Source organism: Erinaceus europaeus, chromosome 6 (genome assembly GCF_950295315.1).
Source record: "Erinaceus europaeus chromosome 6, mEriEur2.1, whole genome shotgun sequence".
Lineage (NCBI taxonomy): Eukaryota > Metazoa > Chordata > Mammalia > Eulipotyphla > Erinaceidae > Erinaceus > Erinaceus europaeus.
This window is the reverse complement of record NC_080167.1, coordinates 1,308,851-1,325,403: the sequence shown is the minus strand read 5'-3', so window position 1 is coordinate 1,325,403 and position 16,553 is coordinate 1,308,851. Positions and strand designations below refer to the sequence as shown.

Sequence of the window (16,553 nt, the reverse complement as noted above, 5' to 3'; positions counted from 1 at the left end):
AGTGGAGCTTAGGACCTCACACCCAGGGTGGGGATGGGGTCCAGTGTCACCCACCTCCCTGCTTCAGAGAAACATATGTCAGGTCAGGGCATCCTTCAGCTTACCTGGTGCTGGGGCCTGAATCTGCAACTCCAAGGCCTCAGGACTTCGAGAATTAGAGGGCTCAGTAGCTCCGAGTCCCCGTGAGTAGAGGCGCTATTAGCAGTGTGTTGTGTTCCACACTTTAGAAAGTACCTGGGCTGGGGAGCAGCAGCGCGGTTGTGCAAACAGCGTTCAGCTCCAGGCCTCCCAGCTCCCAGCTCCCAGCGCCCAGGGTCAATTCCAGCATCACTAGTAGCCAGAGCTGAGCATTGCTCTGGTTCAAAAAAGAAAAAAAAGGCAATATTCTTTGATAACTAAGAACGTAACTTTCCCCTGCAGGTGGGACCAGGGGCTTGAACCCAGGTCCTGGTGCATGATGACATGCACATTCAACCAGGTGCCAGGTGCTATCCAGGACAGATCCAGGTTCTGTCATCCAGGTCACAAATGTCTTTTCCCTCCTCCTCCTGCTAGAGTGTATGTGGGGTCTTGCTTGCACAACTCCAGCCTTTCCAGCAAACTCTTGCTTTTTCCAGCTAATGGGCAAGAGGCAGGGTGGCCCGGACTCAGTCAGATGCTCAGGCGTGATGTGATGTGCTGTGCTGTGCTGTGTGGGGTTCAGCTGAGCCCCAAGTGCCACCTCTGATCGGCTTTGCTCAGCACGCGCCGCACATCTCAGTCTGTACCCACCTCACCTTTCTTTCCTTTTTTTTGGAGAATGTATGTTGTTTGTCCTGTGACAGTCCCAGGTTCTGGATTTGTTACTTGCATCCTTCTGGACTTGCCTGGCACATGGGTGTTCCTACCTTTTTTCTTTCTTTTGCCAGACTACTTTTTCCTTTTTTAAGAATATTTTCTTTAATCTGTTTTAAAATTGTATTTATTTTATATTGTATAGAGTCAGAAGTTGAGCGGGAAGGGAGAAATAGGGAGACAGACATCTGCTTATGACGCTTTGCCCCCGTAGGCATGGTAAAGGGACTTCACCCCAGGTCCTTGCACACTATGGCGTGTGTACTCAGCCCACAGGCCCCTCCAGTCCACTCGTAATCTCCGCTTGTGGTGGTGCTGGGCACCCCACCTGGGACCTCAACGCCTCATGCGTGAACCCCCCCCCCTCTGTCTCCTAGCTGTGCCCCCCTCTTGTTTCAACGAGCGATTTACATTAGAGACGGAGTGCGCTCTCTTTTGGGAGTGCTGTGTTGCTGTGTGTGTCCTTCCAGTTGCATCACGCCAGGAGGCTGGCAGGCTTCTTCTGCAACCCTGATTTGTCTTTTTTTTTTTTTTTAAGGTTTATTTATTTTTGCCTCCAGGGTTATCACTGGGAATTGATGCCTGCACTGCAAATCACTGCTTCTGGAGGCCATTTTTTTAAACATTTCTTTTTATTGGATAGCACAGAGAGAAATTAAGAGAGGAAGGGAAGATAGAGAAGAGGAGAGAAAGGCACCTGCAGACTTGTTTCACCACATGTGACATGACCCCCCTGCAAGTGGGGAGCTGAGGGCTCAAACTGGGATCGTTACGCCAGTCCTTGCGCTTCACACCATGTGCTCTTAACCCGCTGCGCTAACCACCCAGCCCCCTAAAGTTTATTCATTTATTCCTGGAAAAGATGGGGTGCATATAGATGGAACACGCTATGCTGAGGGTTGAACACAGCACCGCGGTCTTTAAGTCAGCACCCTGCCCACTGTGCCACCTCCAGACATTGATGCTGATGGATGGTGTCTGTTCACATGAAGGGTCTGTACACGCAGTCCCTAAGATTTTACTTATTTACGAATGAGAAAGATTGGAGGAGAGAGAGGAGGAACATGTACCAGACATCACTCTGGTCCACGTGCTGCTGGGGATCCAACTCAGCACCTCATGCTGGAGAGCCCAGTGCCTAGCCGCCGTGCCACCTCCGGGATCAGTCCTTCGCTGACGATTTCTTTTCGTAAACACGTCATGTACTTGAACTGGACAAGGAGCGGCTGTAGCGCGACCCTCAGGAGCAGGCTCCACGCTGAGGACAGAAAGGCAGATGCGCGTGGAGAGGAGGGAACACCGGGTCGGGGAGGGCCCTGTGCCCAGGCCAGCAAGGCGGGGCGTCGCTCACGGCTGCTGCCCTTCTGGGACATCACGTAGAATGATGTAACTGAGTGAAAAGGGACCGGCGTGCCGCTCTCCTCGCCTGTTGCAGTCTTGAGCTGCTGTGGTGAGGTGCTCGAGTGGAGTTCCCAGTCGCCGTGGCGGGAAACTTCTTACTCTGAGGAGACTGTGACCTGCCGGTTTTTTCCTCCACATTTTGGAATCTGAAAGCGGGGCTCCCGTGCTTTCGCGGTGAGTCCCAGACTGACGGCAGAGCGGCCTACCGTGCGGGGCAGGTGAGGTGACATGGGGCAGCCTGGTCGCAGAGCTGAGGCTCCTTGGAAGTCGTGCCCAGTGCCTTAGCTTACACATGAGAGAACTGTGGCCCAGAGAGCAGCAGGGAGGTTCCCGAGACCCTCCGGCAGGCTGGAAGCTGGCCCTCAGGCGTCAGCCGGTCTTCCCTGCTTCAGTGTGTAGGCGGCGGGGTGTCCCGTCAGGCTTCTGCGTCTCTGCACCTGGGAGGGACTTGTGAGCATCTCGGTGCTGGTCTTGGCCTCATCCAGAGCCCGCAGGCAGTAGTGTGGGCACAGTGCTTCAATGCAGACGGCTGTCAGGAGGCCTGGCCGGAGCTGCCAGCTGGAGGAGAAATGGTTTCTGCATCGTTCCATTTTCTACTTAGCTTTCACTTCTGACCATTCTGGCTTTCTGTTACAGCAGTGATGAAGAGTCCTCGCTTTGGCTTCTTGAAGCTAAAAGGTTGATTTAGGCAACATGAGGCAGTTACTTGCCAGCATAGTCTGACCTGGCCTGGCAGAAGGGCATGGGGAAGACTGGGCCGCACAGCCCTCGGTCCTCAACTGCCTAACCTTTCAGACTTACAGGGCCCCCTGCCCTCCCCTCCCCCAGGACTTCTTATGCCTGCATGACTCTCAGCAAACTTCCTTTCCTTTCAGTGTCATATATATGGTGGGGTAAGGACACTACTGTTCATGTAACTTCTAAGCACTGCTGGAGCTTAAACCTGGTTCCCTGTGCTTGGTAAAGTGTATGCTCTACCCAGCCCCAGGGTGCCAGTTACAGCCTTCTGGCCTGAACAGACCTCCCTGCCAGTGTAGAGGCTGTGTGGTCAGAGGACAGTCTGCAGGTGTTGGGCTCAGCTGAGCATGTGTTTAGCACCGGGGGGGGGGGGGTTATCCTGGGAGACGGGCCTGTGTTCACGGGGAGCATTTGACTATGGCTCTGTCGGCAGTGCCCCTTCCCTGCCATCTTATGCAGTCCGGGACATGTCTGCTCAGAGCTTCAGGCATGATCTGGTTTGGGGAACTGGGAGCAGACGGGGTGCTGGCACGGCTGCCCGTTCAGGGCGCTGCAGAGTGATGATGATGGCTCTCTGCCTCGCAGGGTCTCTCCTGGAACACTGTTCACGAGCAGGTCGCTGACAGTCAAGCATGGCGAGCAAGGGGCCCTCAGCCTCTGCATCCCCCGAGAACTCCAGTGCCGGGGGTCCCAGCGGCAACGGCGCCGGCGAGAGTGGAGGGCAGGACAGCACCTTCGAGTGTAACATCTGCCTGGACACAGCCAAGGACGCCGTCATCAGCCTCTGCGGCCACCTCTTCTGGTCAGTACCCTGCTGCCACCCCCAGACACACTGCCAGAGATGCCTCTGACTGGAGGACACCTTTGCAGTAGAAAGCTTCCCGCCCTCTGGTCCTGGTCACTCAGGCCCCGGGTACTTAGGCTCTTCTGCTGGTGAGCAGGTGCTGGGCAGTTCCCTCCCTCTATTTTCATTATCTTTCATTTATTTATTGGATAGATACATAGAGAGATTGAGAGGAGGGGGAGACTCCTGCAGCCCTGCTTCACCACTTGTGAAGCTTTCCTCCTACAGGTGGGGACCAGGGGCTTGAACCCGGTCCTTGTGCACTGTAGTGTGTACACTCAGCCAGGTGCACCACCGCCTGGCCCCAGCAATTCTGTCTTCAGCCTGAGCTGCCTCCCCTGCCTCTAACCAGCAATGCGCACCATAGAGTGAGTGCTGACCGCCCCCCCCCCCGGGCTGAAGCAGCGGGCAGGAGGGCCTAGTGGTTATGAGCAAGCACAGCTGGGCTGCTTTGCTGCCATCCTGGCTCTGCCACTTCCCTGTAGACTGGCTTTGCAAGGTGATGAGTGTGGTCTGCGAGCATCAGCTGACTCGGTACCCAGCGGGCTTGGAAGGGCAGTAAGCACACAGTCAGTAGAGGCTCTGTCAGCTGGGCCCCGACACTGTCTATTCTATATGTGCCCAAGGAAAGCGACAGTCAGTGTCCTGCTCACCTCCAGTGACCACCGAAGGCTCCTCGCTCAGAGTCTGGGGAAGGTTGAGATATTGTCTCCACTCAGATGAGACCTTAGAGGGTGAACTGGGTCAGATAAGGCACGGCAAGGGACAGTCATGCTTCACGGGCTCTTCTGAGACACTTATGAGCCTCCTGGTGGGCGAGATGGGGAGTGTTAGGAGATCAGGGTTGTGGGCCTAGTCCAGAGCTGACTGGGCAGGACACTCAACTGTTGAATATTTGGGAGCAGGATGATGGAAGAAAGGGTCATCTGAGCACTGTCTTACTTATTTTCCCTTTTGTTGCCCTTGGTTTTTTATTATTATTGTTGTTGTTATTGATGTCATTGTTGCTGTTGGGTAGGACAGAGAAATGGAGAGAGGAGGGGAAGACAGAGTGAGGGAGAGAAAGACAGACACCTACAGACCTGCTTCACTACCTGTGAGGGGACTCCCCTGCAGGTGGGGAGCCTCTGTGGGCTCAAACTGGGATCTTGACACTGGTCCTTGAGCTTTGCGCCACGTGTGTCTAACCCGCTGAGCTACTGCCCGACTCCCCTCATTTGAGCACTGTTTAAGGGGGTGGCGTCAGTGTAAAGAGATCAGTGAAGGAGTAGAACGGGCAAAGATTTTTGTTCTAGAGGTTCTTAACCTGATCATTAAGTCTTCTGCAGAAACTGTTTTCATCAACCCTCTCCTAGAAATCAGAGCTCCTCTGGGTTATCGTGAGAACAGAGCTGTAAGGGAATGAGAGAGCCAAGAGCCAGGGTCCAGTGGAAAGAGGCCAGACCCGAAGTGAAACTAGGCGGAGTCTTCATGTGTCCTGTTCGTAAGGCTCAGCACCTCAGTGCTCAGTGCTCAGTGCATGTTCAGCCAAGCTGAGCACTCCTTGTTGTCCTCTCACCTGACTTTTCATCGGGACGGCTTGTCCCTGGGCTAGTCTGCTAGCCTCTCTGTAATCTCAGTGTCTTTATTTGTAGAATGGAGAAGGTTACACCCCTCAGAGGTTAGCGGGACCAGCCAGTGAGATGCAGAAGACAAATGGGCAGGTTGGGGGAGACAGCATAATGGTTATTCAGAGACTTTCCTGCCTGAGTCTCCAAGCTCCCAGGGTCAATCCCTGCACTACCGTAAGCCAGAGCTGAGCAGTCCTCTGGTAAAAAAGTAACTAAAAATAAAACCAAAACCAAGTGGGCAGGTTGACAGTAGTTGCTAATAAGAGGCAGTAATTTCTGTCATTGTCACCGTCCTGCTCCCTCACCTCTCCCTGCAGTCTGTGAGGGAAGATGGGTGTGCTTGGCTCTGACTAGAACCTCTCTGCAAGGTTAAAGTGGAAGCCAGAGGTCAGCTGTCATGTCCAGGGCTGTTCACATCTGAACTGTGGGTAGGCACTGTGGGAGTATGTGCAGTGCAGAAGATGGGACTCCCCAACATGAGGCCCCGAGTTTGATCCCAGAGTGATGCTCTGTCTTCTCTTTATCAGCTATGTCTTTCTCTTTAATGGATAATTAAAAAAAAGAAAAAAAGACTCGGGGGGGTTGGGCGGTAGCGCAATTGGTTAAGCGCATGTGGTGCAAAACGCAAGGACCGACGTAAGGATCCCAGTTCGAGCCCCCGGCTCCCCACCTGCCGGGGAGTCGCTTCACAGGCAATGAAGCAGGTCTGCAGGTGTCTGTCTTTCTCTCCCCCTATCTTCTCATCTCTCCATTTCTCTCTGTCCTATTAACAACAACAATAATAATCACAGCAAGGCTACAACAACAAGGGCAACAAAAGGGGGAAAAAATGGCCTCCAGGAGCAGTGGATTCATGGTGCAGGCACCGAGCCCCAGCAATAACCCTGGAGGGGAAAAAAAAAAAAAGGCCTCTGAGAGGCTAAGCTGTGGTGCAAGAAGCTGAGTCTGGGATAGTCTAAGTGCTGGGTGTCCGCACTAGTGGTGTGCTGCCCAGGGGAGCCGGGGTCCTGTCCTGTCTCCAGGGCTTCATTTCCTGGGGTCCTGCCTCATCTCTGACTCCGGACGCCAGTGGTCCCCACAGACTCTCAGGGCTTCCCAGTTGGATCTCGTTTTCCCTTTCTCCTGCTCTCTCACTCCTCGACGATTCTGCTAATGAAAGCTTTTTCTTCTTCCCCTCTTCTCCATGATGACTGATTGCCCTGGGGACTCCGGCAGTTGGCCGTGTTTGCATCAGGTAAGATGCAATTTATTTTACTTTGTCTTTCGTCAGCTGTGGTTGCACAAGATACCCCAGGCCTCAGGAGAGTGCTGTCAGGAGCTGCAGTCTCCCCCTGCCTGGGGGTTCCTTTGCAGGCTTTCCCTGTGCCCTTTGTACACCTGCTTGCTGCCGCCCCCCATGGTACAAGGGGTCTGTGTGGCTCTCAGGCTGGTCTTGACTCTGGGGTGATGGCCTCGGTGGCCTTAGCCAACTGTCACCTCTCTGAATGTCCATTCCCTACTTGGAAATCGGGTTTGATTTGAGAGTGTGTTTAATTTTTTTTTCTCTTTGAGATTTTGTGTCTATAAGTGCCTTCTATCATCACATTAGCAATCTTTCTACCCTCAAAGGCCTTGAAAATGTTGACAGAAGCAGCCTGGGAGGTGACACAGTGGATAAAGCATTGGATTCTCGAGCATGGGGTCCTGAGTCCCCCCTGGCTTCACATATGCTAGTGACACTTTGCTTCTCTCTTGTCCTCTGTCTGACAAGTTTTGAAAGCTGTTGAAAGAGGAAACTTGGTATCGACAGAGAACTTCTGTGAGGGCCGTCTCCTAGCTTTGTCATTAGGAAGTCACATTATTCGCCAGACCCAGACGCCTGCTTGGGGAGGCGGGGTCAGCCAGGCAGCTGTAGTATTAGTGAGTGGCCATGACCGGCCCCGAACGCTGTCTCCACAGTTACCGGCAGTAGACCCCACACTAAGGTAGGGCAAGAGTTCCCCCCAGTAGAGCCTCGGAAACTGAACGAAAGAGGCAGGGAGCAACGAGACAGGTGCTCCCATCACGTTCAGGGTTGCTGATCCCAGAAGGCCTGGGTAGGATGTGTCTGCTGTCAGTTTCTAGAGGACAGAGCACAGCACTTCTGCAGCTCTGAAGAATAAGGGTGCAAGAGGCAGAGCACACGCTTGCCCTTTCTGAGGTCAGTCCCTGGCAGCAACGGAGCACCGTGGGCAGAGCAGCTCTCCACAGTGGTGGAACAGGCTTTAGTGTCTACATCTCTGAAGAATGCAGAGTGAAAACTGGGTCAGGGAGGTGCTCGGCAGTGCCACAGGAGATCTGGGCTCATTCCCTGGACCACTCTTAGCAACCCAGGAAGAGCAAAGAGAGCAGGGGACCACGGAGTGCTGCCTTCTCCTCTGCCCTGAAGTCCTAGACCCACGTTTACGTGACATGCCTGCCTGACTGGGTTTAGGTTCTGATAAAAACACGTAATGTTTCACTCAGGCAACAGATTCTTGTCATTTTCATTTTGTTTTTAAATAGAGCTAAAATGGTTCAAATATAAATGTTGCCCTGTTTGGGAAGCCCAAAATAGGTCATTTATTTTGTTACGTTTTTGAGAGTTATAAGAGAAAACCAGAACATCATTCAGATGTATGTGATGCCAGGGATCAGACTTGGGACCTCATGCATGAGGGTCCAGTGCTTTATCTGATGTGCTGACTCCTCAGCTTCCCAAATCAGATTGTACTGGTTTTTATATGGAATTAAATATAAAAGTCAAAGTACATAAAAGTACCTAAGCAAAGTTCGATAATAAAGTCTGTCGTTTATGGCATGCACATAATAAGTCCCCAGAAAATGTTCAGTTGCACCCAGATGCTCACAGCTGGGTCCACAGCTTTTGGGGAAATGCTGTAAAATTGAGAAGTCATAGAAAGAAACACTTGCCTGCCGGGCCATGTGGTCAACCCCTGGGGATGGTAGGGTGGAAGGCTTCTCTGCCCCAGCACAGTGTGACAGGCTGTGTCTGCCAGGCCCTTGGCCCAGCCCAAGCCTGCCGGGGCTTCCTGATGCTCCTGGGGGCCCCTGGCGAGAAGAGGCATGAAAGCCTCTTTAACTCTGCTAGTATTTAAGGGCAGTCTCCGTGTCTCCCGGAGTAAACACTTAGTGAGCACCAGGCCCCTGGAGCTGCTCCCTGCTGGTGTGCACAGTCTGAGCCTCTGACCTTTGCCTTCCTGCTGCGTCAGCACTAATGCAGTTCTCTGTCTACAGTGGTTAGAAACCAGACCCAACAGACAGGTGTGTCCAGTTTGCAAAGCCGGCATCAGCAGAGACAAGGTCATCCCACTCTACGGCAGGGGCAGCACCGGGCAGCAGGACCCCAGGTGAGGCACGGGGCCACTCCTCACGCCCTCTTCTCTTCCCTTTCCAGTCAGCTGGGAGGGCAGAGGGGCCACGCTTGGCCTGATCACGAATGTCCACCAGCTTCTGCTGGCAGGCAGGCAGCGTGCCAGGTAGCACGAGAGCTGCCATGCGGGAGGCCTGGGCTCCGCTCAGGTCGCTACTACAGCAGCCGCAGCTGTGGGAGTTGGAGTTGCTGAGGTTGTGGGAGTTGGAGTTGGGCTGGGCGGGGCTGACTCGCATGTGTGATCGCATCTGGTGTCACACTGCATTTCTCTAAAAGCTGCTCCCCCCCCCCCAGCCCTCATTCATGAGCCTTTGTGCCTGCTGTATGTCCCTCTGTCCCTCCCCAGCCTGCTCCACCTGTCTCCTTTCTTTGACTTTGACCACCTTTACTGAGCAGCCCTCGGATTCCCTCCTCCTTGAAATGATCTTTCTGCCCCCATCAGTTGCCGTCAGCCGTGGTCGTCAGTCACGCTGTTCTGTGGCTGGTTGTGCTCACGTAAAGCTATGAAGTCAGCAGTGGTCTCTGTCACAGTCCCGCGTCAGTGGCGCCCTGACTCGGTAGCCAGTCTTCAGTCCAGTATCTGTGGGATGCGAGTTGGAAGGGCCGAAGGCTGAGGGCCAGTCTGTAAGAACTCTCCCAGGAGCAGTGGGAGGTGAGGGCAGAGTCTTGAGACAGGGCAGGGAGATTCTGAATGTAGCCCTGTCAGTGGACAAGCTGTCTTCTGTGGGCTCAGCTGTTTCTTCTGTCGGTGCGCCCTGATTCACGCCCAGGGCAAGTGTCACTGCTCAGTTCTTGCTTGTGGTGGCACTTGGGGTTGTACCTGGAACCTTTGTTGCTATCTCCCCAGCCTACCCCCTTTTTTTCTTTGATAGGATAGAGAGAGGGGAGAAGGAGATAAAGAGAGATAGAGAGAAAAGCATCTGTGGCACTGCTTCACTTGTGAAACTTCCCTCCTGCAGGTGGCGGTGGGGGTCTTGAATTATGGTCCTTGCACAGTAACGTGTGTGCTCAACCAGATGTGACAATGCCTGGCCCCTCAGTGACTTTTTATAGTTGGGAAAACGAGTTGCAGGTAGAATGACGGGTTGGTGATTTGACAGTTCACGTGCTGAGCAGGAAAGAGCGGGAGGCATGGACTGTTGGTGGGAGCCGCCACTCCACTCCGGGAGCAGCTTGAAGCACACGTGTGGGTACTGAGGGGGCTGCCACCTGCCTCCCACCCCTCCCATCCCCGGGCATTTCGTAGCAAACTTTTTGTACTGCTTCTGTTTCAGAGAGAAGACCCCACCCCGTCCTCAAGGACAAAGGCCAGAACCAGAGAACAGAGGGGTAAGGAACATTTTTAGAGAAATTTCTAGAAATGAGCTCATGACTTGAGAAGTTTTCCATTTGAAGCATCAATTATAAAAACAAAAATGTTTTTGTAAAATATAGAAGGGAAAGGGGTTAGAATCATTCCTGGTCATTGGGATCATCAGAGGTGATAGCTGGAAACATTTGGTCTGTGTGTTTAACCTGTGAGGGTGAGTGTCACATGTGTGGCCAGAGATCAGACGCAGGATGCCACACTTGCAAGTCCAGTGTTTTAGCCACTGCACCACCTCCTGGGTTGCTGATCTAGCTTCTTCCTAGTTGTGGGAATGTTTTTCCCTGACATGGTATTGGAGACAAAACCTGCTGGGGTTTTACTCATGTGCTTTACCACTAAGCTGCCTCCCTTGCCTAGCTGCCTGTTTTTCAAGTGAGGGAAAGAGCAAAGCAGAGTCTTTGTTCCCATGAAGCGCTGGGAGTTGAGCCCAGGGCGTCCTGCAAGGCTCGTGCTCCACTGCTGAGCCATTTCCCCGGCCCCTGTCAGCGGCTCTCATAGGCTTTATAGACGCCTACGTGCGCGCGTGTCTTTACTGACCTCTTTGTTCTTTCTGTGAAGTGTTTTCTGTGGCTGGGCACTGTAGCCCCTGGTGATGCGACAGTGGACACATCCGCACCCTAGTGGTGCCTACGCCCATCCCGTAGAGGCTTCCAACACACGCCGATGTTTCTCTTGGCGTGTTTCACTCAGCAACCTGGCAGGCGTTGTGGCGGAGAGGACCTACACTTAGAAACTTGGGCCCGAATTTCGGTCCCTGGCATTGCATGCGCCAGAGTAGTGCTCTGGACTCTCTTTTCCTCTCAGCTGCACACGTACACATGCGTATGAAATAGTTTTTAGGTCCTGGAAAGTGTCCGGTTATTTGAACGACCAGATGCTAGTGCTCACCAACCTCCCCGTCTCATAAGTCTTTAAAAGCAGTGTATTGGTCCACACGACCTGAATCTTAGAACAAATAGACTTCCATGATTTTTTTTTTTTTTCTCCTCCAGGGTTATTGCTGGGCTCGGTGCCTGCACCATGAATCCACCACTCCTGGAGGCCTTTTTCTTTTTTCCCCCTTTTGTTGCCCTTGTTGTAGCTTCGTTGTGGTTATTATTATTGCCCTTGTTGAGGCAATTCATTGTTGGATAGGACAGAGAGAAATGGAGAGAGGAGGGGAAGACAGAGAAGGGGAGAGAAAGATAGACACCTGCAGACCTGCTTCACCGCCTGTGAAGCGACTCCCCTGCAGGTGGGGAGCCGGGGGCTCGAACCAGGATCCTTACGCCGGTCCCTGCGCTTTGCGCCACGTGCGCTTAACCCACTGCGCCACCGCCCGACCCCCGACTTCCATGATTTTTAATGAAAGATAGATAGATAGATAGATAGATAGATAGATAGATAGATAGATACCAGAGTCCTGCTTGGATCCTCAGGCATGAAAGTCTTTTTCATTCTTTTCCATTTAGGGTAATCACTGGGCCTTGGTGTCTGTACAGCTTTACCGTTCCTGGTGATCACTTTTTCCTTTCTGTTTTTGATAAGACGGTGAGATAATGACATGCACACACAGACACACACACACCCTCCCTCCCTCTCTACCTCTGCAGCACCTCCCTGCAGGTGTGCACTGGGAGATTTGACCCCAGGCCGCCAAGCATGGTAACATTTGCTCTCCACAAGTGCATACCTGCCCAGCCCTGCTGCTTTGTGTTTTTGAAGGTGATTTTTTTTTTTTTCTTTCTGCCATGAGGGTTATTGCTGGGACTCAATACCTACATGACTCCACTGCTTCCGCTGGCCTTTTCCCCTTTTTGACAGAAGGTGCGAGACAGAGAAGGGAGACAATATAGCACTGCTCCATAGCTCGCTACCCCACTCCATAGGCACTTGTATGCAGTGACCCAGGTCCTTGCACTTGGCCGTGTATGTGCTCTACGAGCCGGGCCATTTGCTAGTAGCCAGGACTTGCTTATCAGAGACAGACAGAGAACCAGAACATCACTCTGGCATGGGCAATTCTAGGGGTCGGACTGCGCCCAGGTCACCCCTGTGCCGCTGGCCCCAGGCTGCTACTCGCTGCTTTGGGTTTGATCTTGCTGCCGTGTCACAGAGGCTCCTAGTGCCCCTCCCCCAGAGCGTCATATGAGACAGGATCCAGGGCAGCACTCGGCACATGTGGTGCCAAGAACGGGACGGAGTCTGCTGCTCTGCCAGTTGAGCTCTCTCCCCAGGCCCTATGGCGTGTCCTTCCTGTTACCCTGCTGGACGTGGTGGTGGAGGGGGGTTAACGGTTTACAGTAGGTAGTTGTTAGTCCCTGTGTAAAATTTCTCAACTTTTGCAAAACACTCAACTCCCAGCGTAGGTCCTCCTCCACTATCGGCACCTGACCCCCCCATCCCGGAGTCCTTGACTTTGGTGCAATACACAAGCCCAGTCTAAGTTCTCTCTGCGCTTCCCTCCTGTTATTATCCCTCAGCTTCTGTGAGTGAGTGAGATCACCCCACACTCATCCCTCTCTCTCTCTCTTTCCCTTTCTTTCTTGCCTCCAGAGTTGTCACTGGGGTTTGGTGCCTGCACTACAAATCCACTGCTTCTGGAGGCCATTTTTCCCATTTTGTTGCCCTTGTTATTGTTTTTGTTGTTGGATAAGACAGAAGTTGAGAGGGGAGGGGCAGGTAGAGAGGGAGAGAGAAAGACACACCTGCAGACCTGCTTCACCGCCTGTGAAGCGACTCCCCTGCAGGTGGGGAGCCGGGGGCTTGAACCGGGATCCTTACACCGTCTGGGTCAGTTCTAATGTTGAAGCCAAGAGAACATCAGACTCTGCCTCAATTTCAGTGCACAAGGCCCCACCTGCAGGGGGGAAGTTTCACAAGCGGTGAAACAGGGCTGCAGGTGACTCTGTCTCTCTCCCTCTCTGTCACCCCTTCCCTCTCAATCTCTGGCTGTCTCTATCCAATAAATATAATAAAAATAAATATAGGGGGCCGAGCAGTAGCACAGCAGGTTAAGCGCACATGGTGCAAAGCAGAAGGACTGGCATAAAGATCCTGGTTCGAGCCCCCGACTCCCCACCTGCAGGGGGGTCACTTCACAAGCAGTAAAGCAGGTCTGCAGGTGTCTGTCTTTCTCCCTCTCTACCTGCCCCTCCCCTCTCAATCTCTCTCTGTCCTCTTCAGTATCAAAAACAACAACAACAAGTGCAGCAAAATGGGAAAAATGGCCTCCAGGAGCAGCGCATTTATAGCAGGCACCGGGGTCTTTATGCCGGTCCTTGTGCTTTGCGCTGTGCGCTCATCCTGCTGTGCTACCACCTGGCCACTTCATCCTCCTCTTTCTGGCTGATCTCACTGAACAGAATTCCTTCAAGCCCCATCCAAAAAAAATGGAACACTGCCCAGATCTGTGTGTCCTCCTTGCACAGGGGCCGTGCTAATTTCTCTGCATCCTCCCAGTTTTAGCATATGTGCTGTTGAAGCAAGCACCTCCTGATTGTTTTCCTGTGTGTGTGTGTGGGGGGGGGGGGAGACCAGCCAGCCAGTGACCATGTCTGCACACACATGGTTTTAAGGCCTACTCATCTATTAATGAGAGCACTGGGACCTGCCCTTTATCCTGGCTCAGCCTCAGGCTTGCAGATCAGACCCTCTGCCATGTCCCAGGCCACCACGTTTCTTTGTTTGTGTGAGCTATGATGTTTCCTTAAGATTCCAAGGGATGGGACTGCTGAATTTGACATTTTGGTAGAAAAGTAAGTTGTTCTCTGGAATTCGTTCTCCCTCTCTGCCATCTGAGTTGTCACTGGGGTGCGGTGCCCGCAGGATAAAACCACCTCTTCTGGGGGCCATTTTTTCCCCCCTTTCTTTCTTTCTCTTTCTTTTTTTTTTTTTTTTTGGCCTCCAGGGTTATTGCTGGGGCTCTGTGCCTGCACTACGAATCCACTGCTCCTGGAGGCCATTTTTTTTCCCTTTTGTTGCCCTTGTTTATCATTATTGTTGTTGCTGTCACTGTTGTTGGATAGGACAGAGAGAAATGGAGAGAGGAGGGGAAGACTGAGGGGGAGAGAAAGACAGACACCTGCAGACCTGCTTCACCACTTGTGAAGCAACCCCCCTGCAGATGGGGAGCCGGGGGCTCGAACCGGGATCCTTACACCGGTCCTTGTGCGCTTAACCTGATGTGCCACCGCCCGATCCCCTTTTTTTCCTTTCTATTTTATTTGATATGACAGAAATTGAGAGGGGAGTGAGAAGTAGAGGGGGAGAGAGAATGATAGACACCTACTGACCTGTTTTACTAAGAAGCATCCCCTTGCAGGTGGGGAGTGAGGGCTTGAACCTGGGTGCTTGTGCCTGGTAGCGTGCGCTCAACCAGATAGACCACCACCTGGCTGCAGAATACTGGTAGTCAGGACTGCAGTGAACACTCACGGAATGACTGTCATACGGAAGCCTGACAGCCGGGGCTTTATAGGGCGGTCTCGTGTAAGCCGCACATCACCCTGTCTCACAGAAGAGGACGCTGTGGCCCAGATGGGTGAAGGGACGGGTGCTCTTGACTGCCCAGACAGAGCTGAGCCCACATCCAGCTGGTCCCAAAGCCCTGTGCCTGACTACCAGGGAACGCTGCTTGTGCTCCTGGGAGCACGTTCCCACCTGAACACCAACTCCTGACCTGACCCGGAGTCAGAGGCCCTGGCCTGCATGTCCTGGGAGCACGCTCCCACCTGAACACCGACTCCTGACCTGACCCGGAGTCAGAGGCCCTGGCCTGCATGTCCTGGGAGCACGCTCCCACCTGAACACCGACTCCTGACCTGACCCGGAGTCAGAGGCCCTGCCCTACATGTCCTGGGAGCACGCTCCCACCTGAACACCGACTCCTGACCTGACCAGGAGTCAGGGGCCCTGGCCTGCATGTCCTCTGGCATTGACAAGCACTGCAGCCACCCACGTGGCTTCCTTAAAGATCTATTATTTTTCTCTTTATCAGAGCACTGCTTAGCTCTTGCTTATGGTGGTGCGAGGGACCGAACCTGGGACTTTGGAGCCTCAGGCTTGAGAGATTCTTTGCACAACCATTATGCTGTCTACCCCACCCTTAAGATTCATTTGTTTATTACATACGTGTGTTACATGAGGCCGAAAGAGAGAAGCCAGAGCACCAGTCTGGCACGTGCAGTTCTGGGGGATGAACCAGGAATCTCACGTGAAAGTCGGACACTCTGCCAGCTGAGCGCCCCCCTCCCCCCAGCCTCTTCCTATGCAACTTTTAGCCTCCTATTCCCTAGGAACATAAACCCACCCATGCAAGATTGTGTAGGTGCTGCTGAAGGGAGGCCTGGGGTCGGTCCTCCATCCTAGCACATGCTCTGATGAAATACTTGCAGCTTCCAGGATAAGGCAGCCTTGGTCCCAGGAGCCCTAGAGTCAGCCCTGCTGGTCTGGGAAGGAGGCATGTCTGCACTGAGATGGAGCCATCGTTTCCCTTCCGCTTGGGCTGATGCCACACAGTCTCTCTGTGGAAAGTGGTTGACCCTGTCGTTGTTATCTGTCAGAATTATTTCAGTCATTACGATCTACCCAGGACTTCAGCTGCTGAAAACCTCTCTTGGCTACAAGCCATCACAACTGCCACGTACTCGGACCCTGATCTTCAGACAGTTTTGTCTTTCACTTGGTCATAAGAGTCAGCTGTGTGGTGCTGTGAGGACGATTGTCAGTGATTTTGCACATGGCCTGTGTTGGTGGTTGGTTAGGATTTCACAGTTGTATAAAGTTAGTGTAGGGAGGGCCGGCTGGTAGCTGACCCGGTAGAGCACACCTGTTAGCATAGCTGGGTCTGGGTTCAAGCCCTCGACCTCACCTGTAGGAAGGAGACTTGGCAAATAGAAGAGTGCTGCGGGTGCCTCTCCTTCTGTCTCTCGGTTCCTGTGTCTCACTATTAAAAAAACAAAATCATTTGCTGGGGTGGTGGGTCATGCAGGCGCCAAGCTCCAGCAGTAGCCCTGGTGGCAGATAGACAGACGGATAGCAATACGTTGGTTAACTTAGTGTCCCTGTTCTGTCGTTCCCTTGTAACCGGCGCGATGGTTTTGGCCAGTGTTGCTGTTGGAACGCACGTGGAAGTTGTGGTGGCCGGCGTGGGGTTTTGGAGAGACCCTGCAGCCCAGGCCCGTCACTGGCTTTGCAGATGGTTCGCTTCTCAGGCCCCAGTTCATTCGAGGCCTTCCTGGAGGGCGCAGCTCCTTGGCTAGGAGAGCGGGGCTACCGGGTCGAGATGGAGGGGGGGCGGCGCCCTGCGAGGCGAATGTGACGCGTCCGAGTGCAGCCCGAGTGAGTGCAGCCCGAGTGAGTGCAGCCCGAGTGAGTGCAGCCCTC

At 53.3% G+C, this 16,553-nt stretch overlaps 2 protein-coding genes and 1 non-coding gene across 3 annotated transcripts in view; 2 read left to right on the top strand and 1 right to left on the bottom strand.

Moving 5' to 3' along the window:
- Window positions 1-16,553, top strand: part of RNF185 (ring finger protein 185) — a 30,376-nt gene that overhangs the window by 9,018 nt on the left and 4,805 nt on the right. Inside the window, exons 2-5 of the mRNA XM_007529252.3 lie at window positions 3,559-3,775; window positions 6,643-6,661; window positions 8,683-8,795; window positions 10,093-10,147. Of these exons, the coding sequence (XP_007529314.1) occupies window positions 3,606-3,775; window positions 6,643-6,661; window positions 8,683-8,795; window positions 10,093-10,147 (357 nt within the window). The 5' untranslated portion in view covers window positions 3,559-3,605. The remainder of the gene's footprint in view (window positions 1-3,558; window positions 3,776-6,642; window positions 6,662-8,682; window positions 8,796-10,092; window positions 10,148-16,553) is intronic.
- LIMK2 (LIM domain kinase 2) overlaps window positions 8,725-16,553 on the top strand; it is a 75,286-nt gene continuing 67,457 nt past the window's right edge. The window contains exons 1-2 of the mRNA XM_060192729.1: window positions 8,725-8,795; window positions 10,093-10,147. The gene's annotated coding sequence lies outside the window, so the exon portion shown is untranslated. The remainder of the gene's footprint in view (window positions 8,796-10,092; window positions 10,148-16,553) is intronic.
- LOC132539147 (U6 spliceosomal RNA) lies at window positions 13,553-13,658 on the bottom strand. The gene has a single exon (XR_009550453.1). It is a non-coding gene; the product is annotated as a U6 spliceosomal RNA (small nuclear RNA).